Raw genomic sequence first — 22,347 nt, 5'->3', positions numbered from 1 at the left:
AATAATGGTGGCACAGCCCAGTGAAACTGAGTGGGGCGGTTTCAGGAAGTTTTTGGGAAAGGGCAGTTTGTAGCTTTAGCGCAGGGATTCAGCCCACATAGGAGGCAGCATGGCGGTTATGACATCCCCAGGTGCCATATAAACCCCCACCCCACTCAGGATTACTCTATTTGATAGACTCGGCAGCTCTGTTGAAAATCAGCTATTTACAGTTGGACTCTGCTTCTAAACAGCATAATCCAGAGTTACTTCTCCAGTACAGGCCCTGCTGAAAAGAATAGAAGCTGTATTAAACTCCATTCAATTTTGTCAGTTTCACAGAAATCAATTCCCAGTGTATTTGTGGCAAAATGAATGTATAGCATGTAGATTCCTTTTAAGTGATGTCTCCTGAGAAATCCTTGTAATACATTCAGCATCAATTTTTTTAAAAGCAACCAAATCGCTTCTATCTACATTTCTATATTTTACAAACATTATTGTAATAAAATTTTAAAATCTCCAACTCTGATTTAAAACAGTAAAAAAATAGTCGACAAATTATGAATGTTGCACAGCTGCTTCCAGTATCTTCAGTCGTCCTCTGCAAGTTGCTTTTGCAAGCTAGAAAAAAGAAGTAAAAAGGTACTAATAGCAACACGGAATGACAGATAATTTCACGCTGTCCCAAACCAACTGAACATCTTAGCACAATCCATGCTGGTCATGGCCCTTCATATTGAAACTGCCACACATAAACCAGCTTATTTTTTTCAAAAATGAGGCTATTTTTAAAAAATACAGCATAATCCAACACACACAATTTGTTGTCAGAAGTCCAGATAAAAAGATCTAGTAGCATATGACAGATCAAAAAATCTTTTTTTACTGGACAACCGTGATTTGTGTGCAAATGTAAGAGGACCCCCTCTTTTTTTGATCGCATATCTGGCAAAAAATTAGTCTTGCACTGAAGTAAATACTGTATTGACATATGGGATGGCTTCAGACACTATGGAAAGGCTAGGGGGAGCACAAGTAATAAATGCTCATTTTCTCTATACTTCTGACTGTAGCTTCCAAAGTAGACATTATGCTTTGAGTTGACCAGGGGCAAATCACAGGGATAGTGGAGCATAAGAAATACAAAAGATGTTCTTCAATTTAAAAAATTACGAAAGCAGGAAATGCTTGCCATTCACACTTCCTGTTCCTACCATATTTTGTGACATCCACAAGTTGCTCACAATTCCAGACATACAGGGTTATGAAAGAAATCAGTAGCCATGTTCACAAATAACCGTGAATTAATTTACAACCCGCACACACTTAATTTAAAAAAAAATGTGCATTGAGTAAAATACATTCATTGAGTAATTCTCATATTACATATAACACATGTACATGAGATACAAACTTGACATTATCCAGGCACTGGTCCCTGGTTTAAACTGCAAAGTAAAGGCACATTGGCCTTTTCTTACCAACAGATATGCACATATGCATGCAGGATGTACATGTGTTCACTTTAACATGTGAACAGGGCTTATGTAATAGCACCACCTGAATGTCATACTATCACAAGCATGGAGGTGTTCATGTCCTAGTTCAATGGGCACTTACTGAAGAAGGTTCTCATATATTCTTCATGCAAGTATGTGTTTGGTTGCAGTTTCTCCCAGCTTTTATGCACGCAGCCATGTAGATACAGGGCAACGGATAAAAGCACTTGATAGCGCTAAAAATTCTAAGAATCTTACCTTTCCAAATATTCTTTCACATTGTCATAACCATAGAATTTTGCCAAATGGATGAGCATCCCTGTAGCGCAACGGCCATCACGTTTGCGACAGTAGCTGCAATTGCAGATCCCTCGGCAAGGAGGACAGACCCAATCCTTTGAAAAAAGATGGGAGAGTGAGATTAATTACATAAAGTCACTTGACAGTGTTTTTCTTGCTTAGTAATAAACAGAAGTTAGCTTCATTTAACATAACATGTTTGTTAAGGAACGTACAACAGCATACCATACATAGATCTCTCATCATTTTACTAGGGCAAGGATCTATCTCAGGGTGCCCCACCATGGTGCCCGTGGGTGCCATGGTGCCTGCCAACATCTTTTCTGGCACCTGCCAAGTGTTTAAGAAGTGGGTGGGGCCAGTAGGGCTTTTGCCCAGCAAAGCTTTTGATGGGCTGTGCAGATTTTTTGAAATGTTGCTTTGACACCAGCTGCCACCACAGCACAAGGATCTGCACACTGTGCTACTGAAGTTAAGCTGTAGCAAACATTTTGTGGCTGGCTCCACCTCCTGTGGCATCCATGTTGTTGCTGTGTCCAGCATGCCCTGTCAGAATTCCAAATGCGCCCGCAGGCTCAAAAAGGCTAGGGACCTCTGAACTATCTATATTCCAGAGCCTAAAGAACTAGGTACCTACTGGGTCTAGAAGTGCAGATTTTACATCTTCTCCATAGCGATTGCGGAGGCACGGCCCACAGAACTGTCCCCTCACACCTCCACAGCCTTCATTACGACAAACTGTCTTTGTATCTATTGTCTTCTGTCGACACTGATGGCACGTACTTCCCTAATGTGGGAGTCAGGGAGGAAAGCAGAGTTATACAAAGGATCAGACAACTTCACTAACATTTTAAATGTTATTTTGCAAGGTATATTCCATGAGTGGGAACTATACAGGGTAAACGCAGCCAATGTACAGTGCTTAACATAGAATTTTCACATTTAACATAGAATTTTCACACACAGGTTTCCAACCTCCCCATTTTTGTTTATAGTTTCAGTGGGATGAGAAAGCTCTTTCCATAACAGTCATTATGTAATGGAAGTTTCAAATGTTTTGTCTTGGTAATGTGAATGCCCTACATAAAACCAGCACCTTTGCACTTTGTTAGACAAATGGTTTATAAAAATAGCAAATGCGCAGCAGCAGGATTTTATCTTATTTCTACGGTAATACAAAATTATTACAGTACAAAATTTTTATATGCCCCTTTAAGGTCTTTCAGCCCCTCGATGTATTTGGAGCACAGTTTTAGAAGAGCTGTGCTCAAGATTTTGCAGGTTCTGAGTATTCTGAGACAACAGCACTAAACAGCAGGCCAGTATTGCACCAACTAGGATGTTCCTGCCTGTAGATGAAAGGAGGAATTTCAGTTCAGAAAATGAGAGGCCTTGAGCAAGTTACTTTCCACTTCCACCCATCCCACCATCTCCAAGCCTTGTGTTTGCTCTGATCTCCAATTTTTTTTAGCAAGTAGGACAGTATCTTTGTAGCTAAACAGCCCTTTTAGGAGGGAAGCTCTGTGCATACTGATGCTCTCTTCTCTCTGCATGGGAATCAATGCATTAGCATGGCATCTCTTAAGAGCTGATTCACATTGTCATTTGTGTCTCCATGCAATGCTCCCAGAGTATCAATGAATATAGAGGTCAATTATTACAGAGAATGTCTCTCATGAAAATTAAGCTCCCCAAGGTACAGCTGCCACCTTTTAGCAGTGTCTTCTGCAAATGCACCTACACATTGACATCCTCCGTGAATTTGTCCTCAGGAGTCAATAAATTCCTCATCAAATAAGTTAGAATAAGGATAGCCTTTGCCATAAAATTTACATGGATTTAAATATATCGGGTTGGATGCTATGATTCTATTCTGCAAAGAACAAAAAACAACCAACCTCAATTGGAAGAGGCATTTTCTGCTAGAGGGAGACTCCATGCACCACAAGTGTCCTCTGATGGCATAATTTAATCCTATTCCTACCCACTATTTATACTCTAGATGCATCATCACAGAAGCATCATCATTTGGTCATGATGAATACAGAGTCAAAATAAATGTAAGTACAGCTGTAAGCAGGTTAGGTACTTTTCATCCCACTGTTATGCTGATAAAAATTGTTAGCACAGGTCTGAGCATTTATTTACTTTTCCAGGCAAAGAATACCTTAGCAAGGTGGATACATCTGATAGACCCTCTACAGGCTACATTAAGCCCAATGAATTTATTATTACATCCTTTGAAGTAGAATATGGAATGTGAAGAGGAGAGGCAACTAAATTAAAGAAAACAGTGAAAATTCAATCAAATGTAGGGGGGGAAATCCCCATTTAGTAAATTAATATCTGGGCTTGGATCCTACTTAGAATTTCTGCAGTGGGAGGTCTTTTGCAGATTCCCCCCCCCCCCCCCGGTGGAAGGCTTCAGATTTCTCTCCAGATTTCTCTTCCAGGGCAGGGCTGTTCCCCCAGAGGGGACATCTTGGATTGCTGTGAGAGCAGATAATCAGCAAATCACCCCTTGTATTCATGGAATTCCAAACAGGATCCAAACGTTAATTCCCCTTTCAGAACTATAGAAATAGCTTGATATTAACCATATACATGCTCAAAAATGTTTTAGTTTTTGCTAAAAGCTGGCATCCCTCAAAATGGTCCATTGATAATGTGCCAATAGAGCAGGTCAAGACATTTAAATACCTAGGTCTTACCTTTAATTACAACTTATCCTGGATACATCACAGAAATAATGCCATTAATTTAGCTAAATGCTCAACCTCACAAATCAAACGATTCTTCTACTTAAAAGGGAACCAATATATACCTGCAGCTATTCGTGCTTTTACTGCTAAGGTCCTGGCGCGATTATTGTACGGAATACCTATTTGGATAGAAGCACTGAACAAAAATTTGGAAGTTGTGCAGACTTCTTTCCTTCATCAAATACTAGGACTCCCTAATTGTGTTCCATATCAACCCATTCATAGTGAAACTGGAGCGCTGACTCTAGAGACCAGAGCTTGGCTTTTAACTTTTAAATACTGGATCAAGATTCATTTTTCTTTAAATGAAAATCGACTCATTTTCTTTTTATTAAGAGAAGCTGCAAATAGAGTGGTTTACACATATCTCAAACAAATTGAAAATCCTGGGAATAGACGTAGATAATCTATTGATACTGGACAGTCAAACCATTTTCTGAGTAATTAAACAAAGATTGTTTGACCATGAAAGACAAAAAAATCTTGCTTGCAATACCTCCATCTTGTTCTCCATCCAAACTAGGTCTATCTTCTAATTTTGGTTTGCTCCAGGGTTATTTCTACTCTTTAAGTGAACCCTCCCTTCATAGGGCTTTTATGCTAGCAAAACTAAATGCCTTCCCATCGGAGGTCTTATTTGGGAGATTTAATAATACCCCCTTGGAAAGGAGAATTTGCTGTTGCGGCATGAATCAGATAGATTCCATTCATCATATTTTATTGGAGTGTGAAATGTTAGTCGATTCACGCACCAAACTTTTAATGCCGTTAATTGTAATCAGGAATTCTTCTCCTCATTTCCTTTTTAGATTCCTAATTAATGGTTGTGATTCAGAAATTACAGAAACAGTAGCCATGTTTTTGAAGTACTCCTCAATGATTAAGATCAAATCAAAAATACAATAGCTGATATCATAATTTGTCTATTTTAGATACCTGTTTTATATGTATTCCAAATTCATCTTATTTTGGCATACTCCATTTTATCTATGTCTATTTATATTTTATTATCTGATCAACCATGGAATGTCCTGAATGACTCGCTATGCCAATAAAGGTTTTGAATTTGAATTTACATGCTCAATACCACAAAAACCAAGCCTCTAAGGAAGAAAACATGTACCTACCAGGACCTTATCATAGATTTTATCTTTAACTGTTATTGCAATGTTTTCCAAATCCTCATCAGTAATATCTTCAACTAGTCGGAATGAACAGTATTTTGATGATCGTCTTCTTTTGGGCACCTTCACACTTCCCTGGGGAAGAAACAAACTCATTTCACTATCTGAACTCAAACTCAAGGACACACCTTTTACACCCTGCTTAAAAAAAACCCAAAAAACCCCACCACCACCACCCTTAGGAAGATAACTTAGCACAACCCGAAAGTAATATCTGCCCTATTATTATTCACTCAGCCCTTCTTTTCCCAACTCAGAACTAACTTCCATGTCCCTCGTTTTTGCTTCAACCTTGGCTTTATGCAAACCACTCAATCAACTGCTGTACTTATACTGCTGCCTCTCGTTTTTTCGTTGAAATATTCATCACCCTTTAGGAAATGTCCCTTTCCCCCTTTCTCCATGTAGGCATATTATTAAAAAAATATACCATGAGCAACTTGGAATTCTGTTTCTCGTCTACTGCCAAAAACCAGGTTTGTTGTGCTTCTCCTGCTATGTTTTCTTTCTTCATCTTTTTTTAAAAAAACCAACCAGGTAGGATGTCAGCCATTCAGAACGAAGCCGGCTTAGCAGTTTAGTCCAGCAGTAGGCAATCAATTGTTATGAAGGATGAACTGTTCTAATAATGGTAATATTGTTTACATTGTGGTTCAGTTTATTTAGTTTGTCTATACTTTGCTTTTGTCCCTAAAGGGGTCTCAAAGCAGCTCACATAATTTGGCTCTCGTCCCATTTTACCCTCACAATATTGTGGTGTTAAGCTAAGAGTATATAAGGTTCCCCATGGTCACCCAGCAAGCCTTGGCAGTGTGTGGATTCAATCCGGAGTCTCTTAGATCCCAGTCCAACACTTACCATTTTATGTGTTTGCAGCCCATAAAACAGAATCTGTTTTAGATTATCAGTCTCCCTATCTTACACTGATTCCTGCTGTTTTTCAAACAGCCAGATTAAAATTACATTGGTTTCTTCTTGTTCTAACATGGCATATTTCCCTCAAAACGCTCAAAAATTTTCCACTTGTTTTACAGTAACAATTCCCACTCATCCCGTCCACTCCACTCTCGCTTTGCCTGTTATTTTCTCAGATAATCTGGACAATCCAGCACAGGCAAAAATATCTGAGCGCGTTCAGATTGTTTGGGCAATTTAATGAAACGGCTTTGAATCATCACATAACCGCCTTAAAGTCTCACTTAAACTTTTGCGTCAATTTTGCCCCTTACTGGCTGGGCTTTGATACTTAAAATGCTTTATTTATGGTTACTAAAGCAAAAAGGCATCTGGAATATACCTCTTTTAGTCTTTTCTGTAAACTGTTCCGTCGTCTGTAATTGTTCAGCTGTTCAGCAAATCTGACAGCAGAAAAAGTAACGTTTTCCAAGGCAAAGTTCTCCGGTGGACGAGCATTCCTGGTTGGGTTAGTACGACGCTCTATCTGGCCTTCTGAAAACATTCTCTTTGGCGTTTTCTTCTGTTTCTGGAAGACAACAGAGTTTTCAAGAGACTGCATTTGCCTTTATTTTGTAAGATGTAGCTGATGTCACTGTCATAGTGTCTGTACAATTGCCTTTGTTGGACGGATGTAGCTTTTTTGACAGCCGCCTCCCCGCAATTTACTCTTTGGAAGCAAGAACAAAAATGAAGCTTTTATGCTTCCCCTTCCTATACAGCAATGCCAATTTTGAGCATTTTCTCTACACATAACTATGACTTCCGGGGAAAGGTATTCAAATACATTGCTGATAGAGTTCATTACAAAGATCACCAAAAGTACAGACTCTGTGTGGACTGAAACCTTTCCCAATTTCTGGTCATGTGCATTTGAAAGGAAGGGGAAAGTCACAAATTTGGAAGCACACACTAATATCAGACTGTATATATTATTTAACTTGGGCCTCAGAACCCAAATACTCAATGTGTCATAAAAAGCAGCCTTTAGACAGTACATAATGCTGCAAAAAAAAGAATGATAGCCACATACACACCCAAGAGTCTGATCAATGTGATATAGCTTCTATTAAATCTTTTTTACTGATACTTACAGAAGGAGTTGACGATGGTGTTTTCACTGGAAATAGATCAGGTATAGAATTCAGTTCTGCTAATAACTGAGCAAGCTGAAATGAGAGAAGTGACACTAGATCAGGCAATATTTGGTACATCCATTCAATAACTAATAGAACCGAAAAATAACATGGCTATTTGCTATTATTTAATCACCTCAATTGTTATGGCTGTTAAAATTACCACATTTGAGTCGTTTAAAAGTCACACTGCTGATTATGTTAATTTTCTCAATGTTTTGGATTTATCATCTTATCAAAAATAAAAACTAACATGTTTTAAAATTACAAGTACATAGATCCATGCACATATAAATATTAAGGACTTTTTTGGGCTATTTGAGTCAAGTATACAATCCAGTGTGAACTGGCTTTGCCTTCCACGTCAACAGGGATGGATAGTTCATTCAATCAAAACAAACGTTAGATAATAATCTGGGGACCCACAAAGCTCATGGGGGAAGGATATCTCTTCTGCCCCCATGGACTCCCCTCACTGCTTTTCACAGTCCTCCATTATTTACTACTTTTAATAAACTTTTTGGATTGCTTTGTACAAACAGGAGGGCTGTCCCAGATTTATATCACCCCACCATCTGAACTTGGCCGCATTGTGTGGATTTTTTGATCCGCACTCTAGTACCATTCTTCAGTATTAAACATGAGATGCAATACTTCTTAAAGCAAGAAGCGAGGGAGAATGAAATAGGTACAAGCACATGTTTATCCTATATCACCCATGACAGAGCTCACTGTAATTCCAAGAGACAACAATGTGTAAACATTTCCAGCACAGATTTAACAATAGATTTGAATGTCAGTAATGTGGAATCGTATAGTATAGCCCGATCTCATTAGATCTCAGTAGCTAAGGTGGGTCAGTACTTGGAAGGGAGACCTCCAAAGAAGACTCTGCAGAGGAAGGCAATGGCAAACCACCTCTGCTTAATGCCTTGAAAATCCCACCAGGGGTTGCTATAAGTTGGTTGTAACTTGATGGCACTTTATATACACACACGAATGTCAGTTTTGACATTCAGAAATTACACAGAACCAAGAATCTGTGAAGACATAAAGAATAAGCAGCAGAATATTTCTCCTGGAGAACAAAATCTAAGGTACCTATACTCAACAGGATGTGAATTTACAGATTACAATAACAGTGAGAATTCTGTGTACTGGTTAGTACTGCCAAATGGAAGTAAAAGGTAATGAGAAAGCATGCTCTATATAAGGCCATACTGATGAAAGGCAAATATAATTTTATAGTGAGTGTGCAACAGTGCTAAGGCTTACCATGGCTTTATTTTCTTTGATGTTCATAGCTCTTTTAAGCAGTGCACTAGAAGTATCTTTTGATGCCTCTTTAGCATCTTCTTCAGATTCTGAGGAGATCTCCTGGCCTAGTTTTTTCCAGGTTTTATTATTTTTTGTTCTTGCGAGAGTGTGGGGATGTTTACTGTCCTTCAAGCAGAACTTTGAGTCAACCTTGTCAGGTACCCTCTTCTCAGCAGACTTCTTAGTTGGAAACTGCAATGCCACACGAAAGCCAAAGCTCCTTCTCTTAGAGGAAGCCCTCGTCTCTTCCTTCTCCTCAGTTGCTCTCACAGAGAAATTGTCATTCTCATTGTTCAGATCAGAATCCACCACCTAAAAATGAAAAAAAAACATTATGGTTGGATTTATGTCACTGAATTTTCCGTTCTTATCTACATACAGACTACTGGAATCTAAATTAGCACACTGAATATGAAGCATTCAAAAAAAGCCTGGCTTGCAGGAAAAGCGTAATGCAACAAAGCAAGACACAGACAGCAGACATTCACCATCTGCTCAAGAGCGATGAAAACGTCAATCAGAATACCGTATTCATTTTTTACTGTATTTTATTTCTATTTTTATTTTGACTTTTACAGATTTATTTATTGACTCTATTGTTATTGGAATTATAAAAGTGGCTAAACGGTTTTACTATTATGAATTAGACCTTTGGTGTTGTCCTATCGAAAATTGCTTTTGTCTTCACTTGAATGAATACGTATTTTCTGGTCAACAACCGTAATAACAATAAAAGTAAAGTAAATACCAATTGAGGTATTAGTTGGGATCAAATCCGAAAAGGCTAACAAGCTCACCATTAGTTTGACAACTATTTTCCCCCTAAAACATTTCCAGAGATAATGCATTACAGAAACAACAGTGGTGTGTTTAATCCAGAATTAAGGCCACGATGCTAACCACACTTGCTAGGAAGTAATCCTGAGTTCACAATGAGATTTAAACCTTAATGTCCCTTCTGTAGAGTAGGAACTACTGCAGCGCACTCACTGTTGTGCCCATACTGTGGCTACTCCTCACACCAGCATTGCTCCTCCTCTCTGCCCAGAAAGTAGGCAACACTGACACTGTGAAAAAGCACAGTGAGGGTTCCGGCTCCTCTTGTGTGGTCTGAGGTTTCTGACCTCACAGAAATTGCCATGCTGCAAAGATCAACATAACAAGTGCCTCTGAGTATTCGTAGCGAGGCACAATTTTCAAAGAAATTTTTGCCATGATTTCCCCTCAGGAACCTCAATGCTGCTCTTGGTCATTTCATAGAATCATAGAGTTGGAAGGGACCACCAGAGTCATTTAATCCAACCCCCTGAACAATGCAGGAAATTCCGAACTACCTCCCCCCCATCACCCCCAGTGACCCATACTTCATGCCCAGAAGATGGCCAAGGTGCCCTCCTTCTCACGATCTGCCTAAGATCATAGAACCAGCATTGCAGACAGATGGCCATCTAGCCTCTTCTTAAAAACCTCCAGGGAAGGAGAGCTTGCCACTTCCCGAGGAAGCTTGTTCCACTGAGGAACCGCTCTGTTAGAAAATTCTTCCTAATGTCTAGATGGAAACTCTTTTGATTTAATTTCAACCTGTTGGTTCTGGTCCGAACTTCTGGAGCAACAGAAAACAACTCGACAGCCCTTCAAGTACTTGAAGATGGTTATCATATCCCCTCTCAGTCTTCTCCTCTTCAGGCTAAACATACCCAGCTCCTTTAACCTTTCCTCATGGGACTTGGTCCCTAGACCCCTCACCATCTTTGTTACCCTCCTTTGTTTGCCAAGATGTTCCTTACAACAAGAGATGCATACAAAAGAAAAAAACAGTAGCTTAATAAAGATGGACGCTTTGGAAATACTGCCCATACCACCACATCCTTCGTCCCATGTTCTTCTGGCTCATTTGAAGAAAAACCTTCAAACACTTCATTTTCTGAATCTGTGTCTTCAGTGAAAATGTTTCTCAGCTCCTCAGTCAGGTACTTGGACTGCAAATAAACATCCTGCAAAATCAACACTCAACACTGTTCCCAATAGGAAAGGGAAAGTAAATCCACACCCACAAGGTTCTCATGAACAAAATAAAGCAAACTATGTAATAAGTTACTGTGCAGATGATAACAGACTGGCAAGGTGAGAAACCCTGCTATGATCAAACAAACAGCCAAAATTACAGGTGAGCCACTCTACTATTTAGAAAAAGGAATGTTTTCTCTTGTTTCACTGAGGCTCAGTGCTTACATGGCTTAAATTTGTCTCACAGAAAACGGGGGTGGGGGAGAAGTAGGTTTTTATATGCCGATTTTCTCTACCATTTAAGGAGTCTCAAACCAGCTTATAATCGCCTCCCCTTCCTCTCCCCACAACAGACACCTTGTAAGGTAGGTGAGGCTGAGAGAGTTTGGAAAGGACTGTGACTGGCTCAAGGTCACCCAGAAGGCTTCATGTGGAGGAGTGGGAAATCAAACCCGGCTCACCAGATTAGAGTCCACTGCTCTTAACCACACCACGTTGGCTCTCAGAGCTAAATACCACAACATCCTGCTCTTGATTGATCATCATAAATAAAGCTGTAATTTTTAAAACATTTTTAACATCTTAATGTTTTTACTCTGAGCCATTGTAAAAGTTGAAGTAACTGAAAATAGGCAGTGAGGTTTGTAAAAGAAATAAAATACTTTGCAGCACCTGTCAATCTTTCTACCTTAAAAGAAAAGGGCAAGAGTAGGACAAGAGGAAACGTAGGCAAATCTACAAAACATCTGCCTTTGGAGAGTCACATGGTGCATCTGAGAGCATTTCACTCATTTTCTTCCATGTTTTCCTCCTCCCATGCAAGACTCAATGACCTTTCATACAGCTGCACGTCACTTAACTATCTTTATTCCCCCTCTTTCATTGCCCTCGTTCCCCTGCAATTTAATTATATACTTCTTTACATTGAGATAATGTAAGTGAAAACCAGATACAATAGATGAGTGGAAAAACTTTCAGGGGAACAGAAGGGAAAAAAATCATTCTATATACTGTTCCTTTAAACTTGAAAAACGTGTCCCTATGAATTATTAAGGATAATTGGACTGTGTTCTCCTAGTAAAATTACTTTGTTCTTTTGTTGATAGCTGTAGCACAGCTGCTTAACTGAGGAAAGCACACATACACACACAATAGGAAAGTTAACTTTAATGAGAAATTGTATTTCTGGGTAAGGCAGACAAACAACCACGTTTTACAATAGCATTACTACTTTTCTTTGGAGACCAGGGGAAACAGTTAGCCCAACAGGTCTTTTCTGAGTAAACAGCCTTCCCTGTGGCTGTTTCTACTGGCAAAAAATAACAGAGGGAGGGAAGCCTGAAGCCCCTCCTCCCCCCTCACAGCATCTGGAGCTGCACAGGGGTGACCAAGACATTTTAAAAGGGTTTTAAAGCTTCGTTGTGATCTGAAGATGTAAGGTGCTTTGAAGCTCACCAGGGGTTTCCTGGGACCCCGACACCCACTTGCAATCCCAAGGAAGAGGACCATAAAATGCACTAAGAGGTCAGCAAAGAGTGGAGATGGTTTACGCAAAGAGATAACCATTTGCTCTACCTGCCACGAAGGGCAAGATGAACAGCTGTTGTAAAACATGATCTGGGTATTGAAATGTGTGGAACGTGTGCCCTTGGATGGCTGGGAGACGGGTTCTCTAAACCTGGATTGGATAAGAGACTTCCAACCAGCTAAGGCAAAAATGGTTAAAAGGTGGGAAACCTCCAGTTTCCATTGTTCAAATGCTAAGAATCGGATTCCCCTGCATGGAGCAGGTGGGGGTCAGGATTTACATTTGCTCCACATACATCCAGGGAAGGATGTGGAGGTAAAACTACTGTATTGTTAAGTTTAGCTTAGTGATATGAACTTTCCTGTTCTTTTCCTTAGAACTGTGTAGCTAGTAGACGCGATAGTTATTTTCCATTCTCTTCTGCTCTAGATTATTAGTCAATTAAGTTTTCCTGTTTAACAGAGCCAACTGTTTCAAACTCCTCTCTGTACACGTGGCCCCTCGTTCACTCTAAGTGCACAAGAACAGGGGAAGGGCTGAAGTAATTGGAAAACTCTGCCCTTTGTACATGTTCAGAGGAAGCCTTTACTAGTGTTCCCCAAGCACTGGATTTAATTTGGGGTGGTGGCACTGAAGAATGGGTTTACATGTACACAAACATGCTTACATGCATGTAGCACACATATAGACCCAAGGCAGGTTTATGACAGTCCCCACTCTAACATTTCACAAGTCAGGTCAGGCACCAGTGTCCCAATATGTGTCAAACATAAAGCATAGTTTGGCCTTAAGACCAATCCTTAATGCAAAAAAGGAAAACACATGTGGTTCAGAAATATTATTTTGCTTTTCTAGAGTTTTTTTCCTAATACCAAAATAATCAGATTTTGTAGTGCTTCATGTTCATATAGTGTTTTATTTCTTGATTAAAAACTACATATAAATTTGTTACAAGATTTCCCTACCTTTTTTCTTGACTCCAATGAATCAATACTTTCAAAACTATCCTCCAGTGACAGCGTTTCCATGGGAACATCGGGTTCAAAACCAAGAAAATCTTCATCATCACTTGGGGCATTAAAAATCTCATCCAATTCATGCATCTGTTTTCAATTCATAAAGAGAAATATAAGATAGAGTCAATCATAGCAATAATCCTTTAGCAAAATCTCCCAAGAATAATGGCATATTATTAATCCATCACTCATTTCCATTACACATGTAGAATACACAAAAAGTATGAGTAAATAAGATGAAGCATACATCATGCGAAGCAGATTAATTTAGGTTTCAAACCTCCTCATGCTTGTTCAGGAGTAAGGTCCATTAATTTCGGTATGATTTTAGCATTCTTAACACTTGCCACCCATAACATACCATGACAGTAATAAGATATTCATTAATTACTTTGATTTCGTCCAATGGGACAGGCTCAAAGCACAGAAGACAGGAAGTAAGAAACTTGAGACTCTAGCTTAGGGGTCCCCAATATTTTTGAGCCTGCAGGCACACTGGAATTGTGACAGAGCATGGTGGCACAACAACAAAATGGCTGCCACAGGAGGCGGAGCCAGCCACAAAATGCCACAGCGTAACTTCAGTAATACAACGCAGATCTCTGTGCTGTGGTAGCAGTTGCCAAAGCAACATTTTTTTAAAATCTGCATAGCCAATCATATATCCAGTAATCAATCAGAAGCCTTGCTGGGCAAAAGCACTACCTGGCCCTGCCAACTCCCCAAAAACATTTGGTGGGCGCCAGAAAAGGTTGGCGGGGGCCATGGCATCCACGGGCACCACATTGAGGACCCCTGCTCTAACTTTTCAATTAAGACTATGTTGAATGGAATCTTAAAACGGTAAATAATTTTCAACATCTCACAGTCAAAACACAACCATCTTCATTGAACCTAATAATCATTGCAAAAGGGGAGGGCATATTTTACCCTTTATGCAATATTAATATAAATTATTAATATAAATATTAATATAAAATAACCATTGAAATGTTGGGGGAATCATCGTATTCATTACTACAACATGCAAAAGCATAAATGACTGGGGTAAACCACCCCGTAAACATTGTCTGCTTAGAAAATGTCGTGATGTGATGTCACCCCATGGGTCAGTATTGACCTGGCATTTGCACAGGGAACTACCTTTACCTTTAAAGATTCCCTGCCGAGATGCCTGAAGACCAGCCACATGTAATTGGGCAAGTGGCCATTTCTGACTTACCTATTCAAATTGTCTGGTCTTTTTAAAAAAATCCTCAACAAAGTTAGATTCCGTTTCAGTATGATACAGGTTTAGCCTTAAAGTTGGGATTAAAACAATTAGATAAAAACACCCAAATGAATTCAAAGAATATTAAGCTTCACACTACCGAAAGGCTAGCAGTGCAATTCTAAGTAGAGTTATACCCTTTCTAAGCCCACAGATTGCAGTAGACGTAGAAGAATGTAACTCTGGTTAGGATTGCTCCGCAGAACAGTACAACAAAATACCACTATGCTAACGTGTACAACAGTGACACGGTAGCCAAGCCTTACTGTTTAATTAATCTCAGTGTGTAGAAAATGAAATGCTAAGGACTTAATATTATGGACACTAGGCCTTTTGACAAGAAGATAATTTGTGGTCATTCCCCCCACCCCTTCTTTTGGTGGTGTAATCTTTTCACCCCAGGCAAGTGTGGTCCTATAGAAAAAATACATAGCATAGGTACCCAAGCCAACGCTGCTTTATTAAGTTTTCAGTTCCACTGTATCAAGATGGCAAACTACAATTCCAGTCCAACATTCGGAAAGGATTTCATGCTATTCCCTGCAAGTGGGGTTAAAAATGGAGCACTATTCATTTTAATGGTTTAATGGAAAATATAAATGAAGAGCTGTGAAGTCTAGTTGCTATGAATAACTGGCTTCCAGGAGCAACTGCATTAGCTCTTGCGCTATTGTACGGCTGAGCTAGCCACTGCTGAGATTATCACATGCCTAACTAATTTCTTCTTCTGCATCTGCACTAGAGAAGTCATTACGGGGGTGTAATTACTGATTATGAACAAAGAAAAGAAACTTCCAGTAAAGTACCTTTAAAAAAAATATTCTGTGCACTGCTGTACATTGAGGGACTCCAACTAAAGTAACTTACTGCAGAAACTTCAAAAGACTTTTGTTTTGGAGCGCCCTCCCTCTGTACTGATTTTTTAAAATTATCACTAAAACGCTCAGGGGCTGCAATTCTAACTAACTCCCTTAATTTAAACAAGAGCTGTACAGCATGAACCATTTAAGTAAGTCGGACATAGTCAATGAGTTTTTACATAGAACGGTAGCACGTTGAGAGGCCACAAAGAACGCTGGTTTCCTGCTACCAAGCTCTCTTATTTTCACATCTACCTACCAAACAATCTGTTCGTTCAAGGGTGATTTCACAAGTAACTGCTATACAGCCTTGACACAGTGGCGAACTGATTTGTTTTATAGCCTGTAGTCCAACTGTAATAACAGGGGAGGGGAAAAAATCACATCTGAAGAAAAATTGATGTTTTGCACTTGATAGAGATCAATCATGCTGTGGCAACTGCTTTAAAAATTGACACACCCTAAATGTAACAACTCATTCATTCCTTTGATTTTTAACCACCAAGACCCTTCCAGGATGGGGCAGTTAACTAAACAAATTACAGAACGGCTGAAATGTGACTCCTCATGCCCGAGCTCTTTCAGCTGTGAAAGGTCAGAACAAGGGTTTCCAGTCAGCAAGGCCCACCAACTAGACAAAATACCAGGCACAGGGTATATACCTGGACCGACGTTCACGACCATAAAATAACCAAGGACAAAACTAGAATAAAGGATCTAAGCGTTATGCTCAAAGACCTGTCTTGGCCTGATCCTAGTTAGCCAATGAAGTGTATGGTCAGTGGTGTCACTTGACCAACGAACCAGTTGCTGGCCATGTGACCTAGGGGTCAGAGGAATTTGCCACTAGGAATTTGTCAGAGGAATTTGCCACTAGATGAGCTCAGGCCCTAATTAGATGAAACACGCTTTTGAGTTCAGGTGTCCTTGGAGCTGATTACACTTGGTGGTGTGAATTGCAACTGGGTTCTCATCCCCTTATCTAAGTTTCTGCAAGTCAACAATTTGCTGAGTTCCAGTAAGGAAACTTTCGTCTTGACTAGGCCTCCAGCCTGAACCAGTGTTTGAACAGAACAAGAAACTGCACTAAGAGACCTCACTGGTTGGAACTGCTGAGCCATGGAAACCTGGCTTCAAATCCTCCTCTGCCATGAAGCTCTCTGGATATCCTTCAGCACTCTTTCCCTGTGTGTGCATTTATACTGATTCTATACTACTTTAACCACCAGTATGTGGAGTTCGACCAGGGGTCTCGGTCTCTAACATGATACCCATGGGTGCCGTGCCAACACCTGCCAACACCTTTCAGGTGTCTCCAAGTGCTTTTAGAAAGTGGGTGGGGCTAGTTGGGGCTTTTGCCCAGCAAGCTTCTGGTTGCCTGTGTAGATTAAAAGGTATCCTGTTAAACAGAGCTTCTGCCTGAAAAGTTGAAGAGTTAATATTAAAGTTACGGTATTTATAACCTTGATCCCTGACATTTTCTGGTTGGCTCTGCCTCCAGCAGCCATTTTGTGATTGAGAAATTCTGCCCCTGGTAGTCTGTATTTACTAGATGCAGGATAGAAAGACCATACGATAACATGAACCAAAGTATAAAATATTTTTCAAAGGTATAAAGCGAATAACAAGTAATAAAGACAATATGGTTATCAGCTGTCATGCATGTGGTGGTGGTGATGGTGGTGGTGGTGGAAAGTGCCGTCAAGTCACAGCTGACTTATGGCGACCCCATAGGGTTTTCAAAGCAAGAGATGTTCAGAGGTGGTTTGCCATTGCCTGCCTCCGAACAGGCTGAGAGTGTTCTGAGAACATATGAACACATGAAGCTACCTTATACTGAATCAGACCATCAAGGTCCATCAAAGTCAGTATTGTCTACTCTGACCAGCAGCGGCTCTCCAGGGTCTCAGGCAGGGGTCTTTCATATCACCTACTTGCCTAGTCCCTTTAACTGGAGATGCCAGGCATTGAACCTGGGACCTTCTGCATGCCCAGCAGATGCTCTACCACTGAGCCACAGCCCCTCCCCAACTAGGACATTAATGGGCAATTTGGCACACTTGATGGAGAACCATAAAACGATGGATTTGAATTCTTTGGAAGAGTCATTCTAAGAGAACTGTGACTGGCCAAAGGTCACCCAGCAGGCTTCATGTGGGGAATTGAACCAGTCCTCCAGATTCGAGTCCGCTGCTCTTAACCATTACACCAATCTGGCTCTATGTATGTACACCTTTAATTTCTTTAAAGTGATCTGTAAACATATTATAAATATACAGAGCATGTTTGGCCCAAAAGACAGATTCTTAACATACAATATCATTATGGCAATAACCAACACAATACTTCCTTCGAATGAGTGCTGCTGGTCAGTGCTGGTAAGGAATGCAAACTGGACATTAGCCGCTTGATCATCTAATCCTAGGAGACATGCAACCTTACATATTCTAAACAAGGGGCAATTCTAGAGCAATTCTACTAATAAACACATTTCTGTCAACAGTCAGTCAGTCCCAACTACTTTAGCAGTAATTGCTTTTCTGCTTGAGCTGAGTATATGAGCTTTGACACTTCTGTACAATTCTCTAGATTCAATCAAAAGCAGTCAGGTTTTTACACAATGGCTTAAAACAGTATTCTAAGTTTAATTCTACAGATTCTGCCAAATACATTATACTGCTACAAACCATATTAAAAGTAGTCTAGCAATAGGGGAACAACTAAACTAAGACCAAAATGCGTAGTCTTTCTCACTGGCATACATTTAAAAACTAGGGAGGGAAATTTTAGTTTACCTCCATTAAGTAGGCTACTTCAGAATTACAATTGGTTTTTAGGAGTTTGGGGGTTTTAGGTGTGGGGGCAGGAGGTAGTTGTAAATTTCCTGCATTGTGCAGGGGGTTGGACTAGATGACCCTGTTGGTCCCTTCCAACTCTATGATTCCATGATTCATCCCCAGCCCCACTGCCTCAGCTACTAATTAAGATGTCTACGAGAACCATAATTTGGCCCTCTACCTCTATTCAAGCTCCCGGCCCCCTACCCTCATCTGGAACCCTCCACAATGTCTTCCTCTTGCTTTGTGCCTGGCTTAGGAGGGCAGCGGTGTCTCCAGCTCTGCACTGCTTGGATTAACTGTACTGAGATGCCTCCACAGTATGACCCAAGCAAGTCAGTTGCCTGGCTGCCCACCTTCCCCCATGCCTTTGAACCAGGTTCAATTCCCCACTCCTCCACATGAAGCCTAATGGGTGACCTTGGGCCAGTCGCTGTTCTCTCAGAACTCTCTCGTCAGCCCATACAGAGGCAGGCAATGGCAAACTGCCTCTGAAACGTCTCTTGCCTTGAAACCCCTTTGGGGTTGCCATGTCAGCTGCTACTGGACAGCACTTTCCACCACCAACAAAAAGGCAGGCTGGACTTTGTGGTCATTTAAAACAGAGAGAAAAAAATGGGAGATGCCTTGTCATACATCTATAAGATCATGACCTCTCCTTGTCACATTCAATTCCCTCACCTCAGCTACTCTACATTGTCAATCTCTTCTGCTATCCTTACTCTCAAAGGCACTACGTTTGTTCATACTGACCACCAGTATTCCGTCCATTCCAGACATGCTTATAAACACTCTCACTCAATAATTCTAGCTCATTCAGCCAGCATTTATTACTGAAAATACCTAAATGCAGCTAATCTAAGAACATAAAAAAGGTCCTGCTGGATCAGACCAAGGCCCATCAAGTCCAGCAGTCTGCCCACACAGCGGCCAACCAGGTGCCCCCAGGAAGCCACAAACTAAGCCAGCTTCAGCATTGCTCCATCACAGCTGTCTGGGGTTTGTTACAAAGGGAGGAACCAGGCTTTCCATATCCACAATCCTTAAGCCTCAATCAGCAACAAGGACCCAATTGTTCTTTTAACCTGTAAAATATTTAACCGAACCTATTCCTCAGTGGTGGCACTGATCATAGAATCATAGAGTTGGAAGGGACCACCAGGGTCATCTAGTCCAACCCCCTGCACAATGCAGGAAATTAACCACTACCTCCCCCCCACATCCCCAGTGACCCCAACTCTATTGAATTAACAGTACCACTATACTCAATGAGACTAGTCTAATTTTATATGAACTACTGGCCAATGATCTTCAACATGGCTGCCACCAATGTGTTTCTTGGTGCCACTGTAATACAGGTAAGTAGGTAATAGGTTTATTGCACACGGCCATAGGCCTTTAAAATCTAAAACATAATTACGACGAGTTAAAAATTATTAACTAATAAGATCCAGAAAATGATAACATTCTCAATTTGCACCCAACATACAAAGAAATGCCTTAAGCTAAACCAGCCCTAAATAATGCAGATTTCTCAACCTGGGCAGAGAACTTTCCCAACTTTTGTATAGATCACTTAAACAACTCAAGAATCTGAACACTGTTCTACTGTCCCTCATGAGTCCATTTCCAATGCCCAAGCATTTTAGTACATTTCTGCTCTTAGTGTGACACTGTTCAGAGCCAAATTGGCTGTATGAGCAGTATCATTAAAGTAAAAAGTAAGTACATTTCTGCAGAAAGGTTTTGGCAATCAACTGAGTAAGAAGGATGAGAAATTATTTTAGGGAATTGATCATTCAAAGTAATAGATTAGGCTTAACACATTATTAAAAATCTTCCAAAAGAGATGTCTGAGTTGGTATTATGTTAGCATTAAGCAACTTTTTAAAATTACAAGACCAGTAGCATATCTCAAAGAATTATAGGAGTAAGAGGACAAAAGTGATAAAATCTTTACATTAAAAAAATCCAAGCAATCTATAACAATGTTTCTTGAAATCACTGGGGAGGGGGATGAATAATTTACCATTCAATGGGGATGTGATTGTTGGTACTTCTTCCTCTATCGGCTGATCTCAAAAAGTGAGTGTACCCATTTCTGTTAACTTTCCAGTCACTTACAGACCAATCATATGCAGATTTACTCAGGACTGTCAGTACAACAAATTATACCAATCAATTAAATATGCAAGTTGTAATTGATCAACTAATTAGATCTGCACAAACTTCCACATAACACAAGCATTCTAAAAATGAAAAAGTTAGATGTCCCACACAAATTAAATGCTGGTACTTCAAACAGATATTTCATCTTTGTAAACATGAGGAGTGCACACACAAGCACGGTAAACACGGTAAACAATCTTTTAAGAGTAATACTTCACTGAAGCTTGGTAAGTTTATTTAGCAGCCCATTCATAACTAAAAACAATAATAAATCTTGCGGTACATCAAATCCTAACATTCCCTTTCATGAAGCAGGGGCAACTTCTTCAGCTGCGGAACTGGACGTTAGTTCCTTCCATCTAGATAATTCACAGTGGGTAGCTGTGTCAGTCTGTCTGCAGTAGTGGAAAAGGGCAAGAGTCCAGTAGCAGCTTAAAGACTAACAAAAATATTTTATGGTAGGGTATGAGCTTTCGTGAGCCACAGCTCACTTCTTCAGGTACCTGAAGAAGTGAGATGTGGCTCACGAAAGCTCATATCCTACCAGAAAATATTTTTGTTAGTCTTTAAGGTGCTACTGGACTGAAGAAGGGAGCTGTGGCTCTCGAAAGCTCATACCCTACCAAAAAATATTTTTGTTAGTCTTTAAGGTGCTACTGGACTCTTGCCCTTTTCTACTTCCTTCCATCTGTTAGTCTTGAAAATGCTCAAGAGCCCTTTTGACTAAGACAGCTAGCTATCTCCCCCCACCCCACCTCGATTTTAAACTTATAACCAGAAAGTGCCATAAGCCACAAATTAATCTGCTTGCAAATACCCTTTTCCCTAAATAATGCAGATCAGGGAGCCATTAACGTTTAGGTATGGGCTCCTCGTCCAAATCCGTGGCGATGGATCCTTGCCCTTGAAATGTGACCGGGCCAACCTCGCAGAAGGGCCTCCGTTTGCAGCCGCCCACTCCAGGCAGGGACTTCCTGCCGTCTCCTGACAATCCCCTCTCCCGAGACTCCAGGCACGGGCCACCGAGGAAAGGGGTGAGAACAAAGGGGGCGAGAGATCCCAGCCGGTCCCTCCTCCAACCCCGAGTTCAGCAGCAGGAGGAAACGCAAAGGCAGGGAAGAGGCTGCAGTGGCGCAGCGTGGCGGGCCGGGGCAGGGGCTTTCCGGGGACACGTGTACGGGTCGGGAACAGAACCCGCCGGCATTGCAACCTGTTTTATCTCGCTGCAACGGTCTAACCCGGCCACCGCTCCGGAATTACCACTTCTGCAGAATACCCTGCCAGAAAATATTTTTGGTTAGTCTTGAAGGGGCTCCTGGGCTCTTGCCCTTTTCGACTGCTGCAGACAGACTAACACGGCGACCCGCTGTGAATTACACTTCTGCAGATAATTCACAGTGGGTCGCCGTGTTAGTCTGTTTGCAGTAGTCAAAAAGGGCGAGAGCCCAGGAGCACCTTAAAGACTAACAAACATATTTTCTGGTAGGGTATGAGTTTTCGTGAGCCACAGCTCACTTCTTCAGGTA

At 40.7% G+C, this 22,347-nt stretch overlaps 1 protein-coding gene across 2 annotated transcripts; it reads right to left on the bottom strand.

The window, feature by feature from the left end:
* Positions 1-397: 397 nt before the first annotated feature.
* On the bottom strand, positions 398-13,772 carry CDCA7L (cell division cycle associated 7 like). Of its 2 annotated transcripts, none has more exons than XM_056857656.1 (9): positions 13,635-13,772; positions 11,000-11,128; positions 9,093-9,446; positions 7,776-7,850; positions 7,025-7,210; positions 5,671-5,802; positions 2,419-2,568; positions 1,740-1,876; positions 398-603 (listed from the first exon to the last, which is right to left on the bottom strand). In XM_056857656.1, exons 1-9 carry the CDS (start codon positions 13,770-13,772, stop codon positions 573-575), a joined length of 1,332 nt encoding a protein of 443 aa, XP_056713634.1. In that variant the 3' UTR covers positions 398-572. The 2 variants fall into 2 exon arrangements, with proteins under 2 accessions (XP_056713634.1, XP_056713635.1); XM_056857657.1 differs by having other exon boundaries at positions 10,994-11,113.
* Positions 13,773-22,347: the final 8,575 nt, after the last annotated feature.

Source organism: Euleptes europaea, chromosome 11 (assembly GCF_029931775.1).
Source record: "Euleptes europaea isolate rEulEur1 chromosome 11, rEulEur1.hap1, whole genome shotgun sequence".
NCBI classification, from domain to species: Eukaryota; Metazoa; Chordata; class Lepidosauria; order Squamata; family Sphaerodactylidae; genus Euleptes; species Euleptes europaea.
Note: the sequence above shows the minus strand (reverse complement) of the source record. Positions and strands in the feature narration are given on the sequence as shown.

Bases quoted from the DNA above. Each gene is read 5' to 3' on its own strand.
- CDCA7L (XM_056857656.1), bottom strand. From the start codon at position 13,772: ATGCATGAATTGGATGAGATTTTTAATGCCCCAAGTGATGATGAAGAT. The intron at 9,447-10,999 runs GTGGTGGTATGG...TTTCATTTTTAG, and splicing joins AAGAACATGGGACGAAGGAT to GTGGTGGATTCTGATCTGAA. The intron at 7,211-7,775 runs GTAAGTATCAGT...GTTGTCTTCCAG, and splicing joins CACCATCGTCAACTCCTTCT to AAACAGAAGAAAACGCCAAA.